This window comes from Penaeus chinensis, chromosome 27, assembly GCF_019202785.1.
Source record: "Penaeus chinensis breed Huanghai No. 1 chromosome 27, ASM1920278v2, whole genome shotgun sequence".
NCBI classification, from domain to species: domain Eukaryota; kingdom Metazoa; phylum Arthropoda; class Malacostraca; order Decapoda; family Penaeidae; genus Penaeus; species Penaeus chinensis.
The window spans coordinates 9,705,287-9,712,786 of NC_061845.1; the positions used below are offsets into that span (position 1 = coordinate 9,705,287).

The 7,500-nt window shown below is 39.2% G+C and overlaps 1 protein-coding gene across 1 annotated transcript in view; it reads right to left on the reverse strand.

Annotated features, from left to right (window-relative positions):
* The window catches only part of LOC125039293, a 14,460-nt gene that overhangs the window by 4,963 nt on the left and 1,997 nt on the right, over positions 1-7,500 (reverse strand). Inside the window, exons 3-4 of the mRNA XM_047633130.1 lie at positions 5,810-6,004; positions 5,342-5,509 (exon numbers count right to left, since the gene is read on the reverse strand). Coding sequence (XP_047489086.1) covers positions 5,342-5,509; positions 5,810-6,004 — 363 coding nt within the window. The remainder of the gene's footprint in view (positions 1-5,341; positions 5,510-5,809; positions 6,005-7,500) is intronic.

Consider the following 7,500-nt stretch of genomic DNA (forward strand, 5'->3'; position numbering starts at 1 on the left):
GAGTGAGAGGGAGAGGGAGTGAGAGGGAGAGGGAGTGAGAGGGAGAGGGAGTGAGAGGGAGAGGGAGTGAGAGGGAGAGGGAGTGAGAGGGAGAGGGAGTGAGAGGGAGAGGGAGTGAGAGGGAGAGGGAGTGAGAGGGAGAGGGAGTGAGAGGGAGAGGGAGTGAGAGGGAGAGGGAGTGAGAGGGAGAGGGAGTGAGAGGGAGAGGGAGTGAGAGGGAGAGGGAGTGAGAGGGAGAGGGAGTGAGAGGGAGAGGGAGTGAGAGGGAGAGGGAGTGAGAGGGAGAGGGAGTGAGAGGGAGAGGGAGTGAGAGGGAGAGGGAGTGAGAGGGAGAGGGAGTGAGAGGGAGAGGGAGTGAGAGGGAGAGGGAGTGAGAGGGAGAGGGAGTGAGAGGGAGAGGGAGTGAGAGGGAGAGGGAGTGAGAGGGAGAGGGAGTGAGAGGGAGAGGGAGTGAGAGGGAGAGGGAGTGAGAGGGAGAGGGAGTGAGAGGGAGAGGGAGTGAGAGGGAGAGGGAGTGAGAGGGAGAGGGAGTGAGAGGGAGAGGGAGTGAGAGGGAGAGGGAGTGAGAGGGAGAGGGAGTGAGAGGGAGAGGGAGTGAGAGGGAGAGGGAGTGAGAGGGAGAGGGAGTGAGAGGGAGAGGGAGTGAGAGGGAGAGGGAGTGAGAGGGAGAGGGAGTGAGAGGGAGAGGGAGTGAGAGGGAGAGGGAGTGAGAGGGAGAGGGAGTGAGAGGGAGAGGGAGTGAGAGGGAGAGGGAGTGAGAGGGAGAGGGAGTGAGAGGGAGAGGGAGTGAGAGGGAGAGGGAGTGAGAGGGAGAGGGAGTGAGAGGGAGAGGGAGTGAGAGGGAGAGGGAGTGAGAGGGAGAGGGAGTGAGAGGGAGAGGGAGTGAGAGGGAGAGGGAGTGAGAGGGAGAGGGAGTGAGAGGGAGGGAAGGAGGGAAGGAGGGAAGGAGGGAAGGAGGGAGGGAGGGAGGAGAGAGAGGGGTGAGAGGGAGGAAGGGAGGGAGGGAGGGAGGGAGGGAGGAGAGAGAGGGGTGAGAGGGAGGAAGGGAGGGAGGGAGGGAGGGAGGGAGGGAGGGAAGGAGGAAGGAGGGAAGGAGGGAAGGAGGAAGGAGGGAAGGAGGAAGGAGGGAAGGAGGGAGGGAGGGAAGGAGGGAAGGAGGGAAGGAGGAAGGAGGGAAGGAGGAAGGAGGGAAGGAGGGAAGGAGGAAGGATGAAGGGAGGAAGAGGGAAGGATGAAGGGAGGAAGAGGATAGCAGGGAGGGAGGGAGGGAAGGAGGAGAAAAGAGAGAGCGAGAGAGAGAGAGAGAGAGAAAGGGTGAGATAGAGAAAGGGTGAGAGAGAGAGAGAGAGAGAGAGAGAGAGAGAGAGAGAGAGAGAGAGAAAGGGTGAGAGAGAGAAAGGGTGAGAGAGAGAAAGGGTGAGAGAGAGAAAGGGTGAGAGAGAGGAAGGGAGAGAGAGAGAAAGGGAGAGAGAGAGAAAGGGAGAGATAGAGAAAGGGAGATACAGGGAGAGAGAGAGAAAGAGAGAAAGAGAGAGAGAGAGAGAGAGAGAGAGAGAAAAGGAGAGAGAGAGAAAGGGTGAGAGAGAGAAAAGGAGAGAGAGAGAAAGGGTGAGAGAGAAAGGGTGAGAGAGAGAATGAAAATGATCCCTTTACATAATGGATCAACCTTGAATACCGAGGGAAAGGTTCATAATAAAAGTGATAATCATGATAATAAATAAACAGCACTGAATGTCCATGCAGCTTTCCTATGGGTCAGTTTCTACCAGCGAGGAAGAGGAAGAGGAAGAGAGAACGAGAAAGACGGAAAGGGAGAGAGAAACTTCGTCAGGTAAGCTCTTTTGTCGGAAATAATAACGATAATGATGATGATGATGATAAAAATAATAAGAAGAGCAAGAACACTAATGATAGTAACAAGAACAATGATTGATGATGATGATTGATGATGATGATTGATAATGATGATGATAATGATGATGATTGATAATGGTGATGACTGATGATGATGATTGATAATGATGATGACTGATGATGATTGATGATGATTATGATGATGATTGATAATGATGATTGATGATGATGATTGATAATGATGATGATTGATAATGATGATGATTGATAATGATGATGATTGATGATTGATGATGATGATTGATGATTGATGATGATGATTGATGATGATGATGATTGATGATGATGATGATGATGATGATGATTGATGAATGATGATGATTGATAATGATGATGATGACTGATGATTGATAATGATGATGACTGATGATGATGATTGATAATGATGATGACTGATGATGACTGATAATGATGATTGATAATGATGATGATTGATAATGATGATGATGATGATTGATAATGATGATTGAGTATGATGATGATGATTGAGTATGATGATGATTGAGTATGATGATGATTGAGTATGATGATGATTGATAATGATGATGATTGATAATGATGATGATGATGATATGATGATGATGATTGATGATGATGATTGATAATGATGATTGATAATGATGATTGATGATGATGATTGATGATGATGATTGATAGATGATGATTGATAATGATGATTGATAATGATGATTGATGATGATGATTGATAATGATGATTGATGATGATGATGATTGATGATGATGATGATTGATGATGATGATGATGATGATGATGATGATGATGATGATGATGATGATGATGATGATGATGATGATGATGATGATGATGATGATGATGATGATGATGATGATGATGATGATGATGATGATGATGATGATTGATAATGATGATGATGATGATGATGATGATGATTGATAATGATGATGATTGATAATGATGATGATTGATAATGATGATGATTGATAATGATGATGATTGATAATGATGATGATTGATAATGATGATGATTGATAATGATGATGATTGATAATGATGATGATTGATAATGATGATGATTGATAATGATGATGATTGATAATGATGATGATTGATAATGATGATGATTGATAATGATGATGATTGATAATGATGATGATTGATAATGATGATGATTGATAATGATGATGATTGATAATGATGATGATTGATAATGATGATGATTGATAATGATGATGATTGATAATGATGATGATTGATAATGATGATGATTGATAATGATGATGATTGATAATGATGATGATTGATAATGATGATGATTGATAATGATGATGATTGATAATGATGATGATTGATAATGATGATGATTGATAATGATGATGATTGATAATGATGATGATTGATAATGATGATGATTGATAATGATGATGATTGATAATGATGATGATTGATAATGATGATGATTGATAATGATGATGATTGATAATGATGATTGATAATGATGATTGATAATGATGATGATTGATAATGATGATGATTGATAATGATGATGATTGATAATGATGATGATTGATAATGATGATGATTGATAATGATGATGATTGATAATGATGATGATTGATAATGATGATGATTGATAATGATGATGATTGATAATGATGATGATTGATAATGATGATGATTGATAATGATGATGATTGATAATGATGATGATTGATAATGATGATGATTGATAATGATGATGATTGATAATGATGATGATTGATAATGATGATGATTGATAATGATGATGATTGATAATGATGATGATTGATAATGATGATGATGATGATTGATAATGATGATGATTGATAATGATGATGATTGAGTATGATGATGATTGAGTATGATGATGATTGAGTATGATGATGATTGAGTATGATGATGATTGATAATGATGATGATTGATAATGATGATGATGATTGATAATGATGATTGATAATGATGATTGATGATGATGATTGATAATGATGATTGATGATGATGATGATTGATGATGATTGATGATGATGATGATTGATAATGATGATGATTGATAATGATGATGATTGATAATGATGATTGATGATGATGATTGATAATGATGATGATGATTGATGATGATGATTGATAATGATGATGATAATGATGATGATTGATGATGATGATGATGATGATTGATAATGATGATGATTGATAATGATGATGATTGATAATGATGATGATTGATGATGATGATGATTGATAATGATGATGATTGATAATGATAATGATGATTGATGATTGATGATGATTGATGATGATGATTGATGATGATGATGATGATGATGATGATTGATGATGATGATGATTGATGATGATGATTGATGATGATGATTGATGATGATGATTGATGATGATGATGATTGATGATGATGATTGATGATGATGATGATTGATGATGATGATTGATGATGATGATTGATGATGATGATTGATGATGATGATTGATAATGATGATGATAATGATGATGATTGATGATGATGATTGATGATGATGATGATTGATGATGATGATTGATGATGGTGATGATGATTGATAATGATGATGATTGATGATTTTGATTGATGATGATGATTGATAATGATGATGATTGATAATGATGATTATTGATGATGATTGAAGATGATAATGATGATGATTGATAATGATGATGATTGATGATGATTGATGATGATGATTGATGATGATGATTGATGATGATGATTGATAATGATGATGATTGATGATGATGATTGATAATGATGATGAGTGATGATGATGATGATTGATGATGATGATTGATAATGATGATGATGAAGATGATGATAGTAACAATAAATCAAAGACAGACGAGAAAAAGAAAAATCGAGTCTTACCCTAAAAAAAAAATCCTAGTCTAACCTTGATTTTTTAAATTTTGCCTCACCCTAAATAGAAAAAAAATGTACGTCACCTCGAAAGAAAGAGAAAAAAAATCTTCACCTTTGAAGAAAAAAATCAATGTTTCATCTTGAAATAAATTATTAAATGGTTTCACCTTGAAAGAAAGAAAAAATCCTACCTTCCCCTCCAAAGAAAGAAAGTCCTAGCTTCCCCTTGAATAAAAGAAAACAAACACCCCGGCCTTACCTTGAAAAAAAAGCCTCACTTTGAAAGAAAGAAAGAAAAAATGCCTGATCTTCAAAAAAAGAAATATGAAAATTTGCTTTACCTTGAAAGAAAAAAAGACAAAAATATCTTACCTTGAAAAAAAAAAAAAAAAAAAAATTTAGCTTCACCTTGAAATAAATAAATCAATAATTAAATGCCTCACGTTGAAAGAAATACACAAAAAATTAGCTTCATCATGAAATAAAAAAATAAAAAAATTATCTCACCTTGAAAGAAAGAAACAAGAATTAAGCTTCACCTTGAAATTGATAAATACAAAAATTATCTTCACCTTCACCATCTCTCCTGCGATGCCACGAGCGCCGTAATCCTTATGGACACTGAGTAGAAACATCATGAGGAACTTGTCTGCCTTCTCCTCATACACGTGATTCACTACGTGCTCTGCGATGCGGTACAGCTCTTCCTGCGTGCGGATGTTGTTACTGAGTTACTTAATAATGCGTGGTGAATCATGCATGTAATACCCAGGTGTGTAGACAAGGCACGCACACAAACGCACGCTTGAATTCGAATCGATGTATTTTGCAACTAATTAAAGTGCATTGATTATCAAAACAATAGGGAGAAAGGCTGGGAAAACGACGGAAAATAATGTTGCGTAAATTTATATAAATAAATAGCTAGGCGATGAGAAAAAGCAAACAAAGAAAATTCCAATATAAATAAATGGCAAAGCGCAAACCATACAAACAAATCGACTTACGAATTCATTACAAGGCTGAGTAGACTTGAAGGGCTTCTCTCTGTCCAGCAGGTTGCTCACTCGCAGCCCGATCAGCTGACCCGTCTTCCGGTCCCTCGCGCCCACCGACAGCCCGGACTTCAGGCATCTGCGAACGTCCTCGCCCATGCGCCCCTTGCCCGGCTCGCACTTCTCGTTGGCGTGGGTGCCCAGTGTCTGAAAAGGAAAGGAAAGAGGGGTATGAAGCGAGTTGAGGGTAGATGGGAAATAGGTGTAGTTAACACGCCCTTAGGTGGTCTTATGCGAACTCTCACTGCCCAGGTCATCCCCGCATAACACGTGCGGTATAGGACGCGACCTTGTATGACCTTCGCCAATTCGGATTCGTCTGCGAACCTCTGCAGTAGTGGCCCGCTTTGCAAAAACAATTGAATCATCTCAGGCAGCACAGGTAATGTCAACCACTTCTGTGCCCGACGCCAGGACAGTCGAGGTAACTCAAGAGCCGAGAGAGACCCGGGAACGACGCCATCTTGATGTTGCCGGTTGCGCAACAGGTCGATGAGGACATACTTCGTACAATATATAATCCTGCGCCGCCAGTCATCTACATCATCACCGAAATCTGGCCAAGTATACATCTGCAGTAAACGAACGATTAGTTCTGTGTGTTTTAATGTTGCATTGTATCATACGTATAAAATGTCTTTTTTAGACGTGCGTGTTGAACATGTCCTCGTCTCATGCCTGTACTTGATATGTTTATCGTCTTTATTTTGTTTTTAAGTGTATGTATAGTCTCAGTAATGGAAACACTGTTTAAGAATCCACATTTTAATTTTCTCCTTTCTTTTTACATCGAGCAAACTGATAAGATAACATTAAACAGAAGCAACGATATGTCAAAGAAATAACTTTAATAGATAACATTAATAGCTTAAACGAATCGGTTGATAATAGTCACTTGAACTTGCATGCTAAAATAACAAATATGAAAGATTAAAAGATATCTGAAAGATGTTAGACAACTAAAATACACACAGAAGGTAATTTACAAAATGAAGGAAAACAGATCTAGTTGCAACCAACGTCCAAAAAAATCTTCCTACTTCATCAAATCATCACAATCTATAAAGTTTTAAGAGAGAGCTCCATGTGGCGTCGACCTCCGCGCTTTTTTATTGTCTCGATGCAACATCAGACCAGAGAATTCCTACAGGAACAGGTAGGGGGGGGGGGGGAGACAAGTAGATGAGAGAGGGGGTACGAGGCAAGTCGAGGGGGAGGGAGGGGGAAGTAGGCAAGTCGAGGGGGGAGGGGGTAGGAGGCATGTAGAGAGGCAAGTAGATGGTGGGGGGTGGGGGGGTTGATAGAGAGAGGGGAGGGATTGACACAATGTGCGTATTTGTGTATGTATGTATGTGTATGTATGCATGTATGTATATATGCATGTGTGTATATATGCACGTATGTATATATGCATGTATGTCTGTATGCATATATGTATGCATGCATATGTATGCATACATGTATGCATACATGTATGTATACATGTATGTATGTATGTATGTATGTATGTATGTATGTATGTATGTATGTATGTATGTATGTATGTATGCATGTTTGTATGCATGCATTTATGCATATAAGTATGCATTTATGTATGTATGCATGCATTATGTATGTATGCATGCATTTATATAAGTATGTAT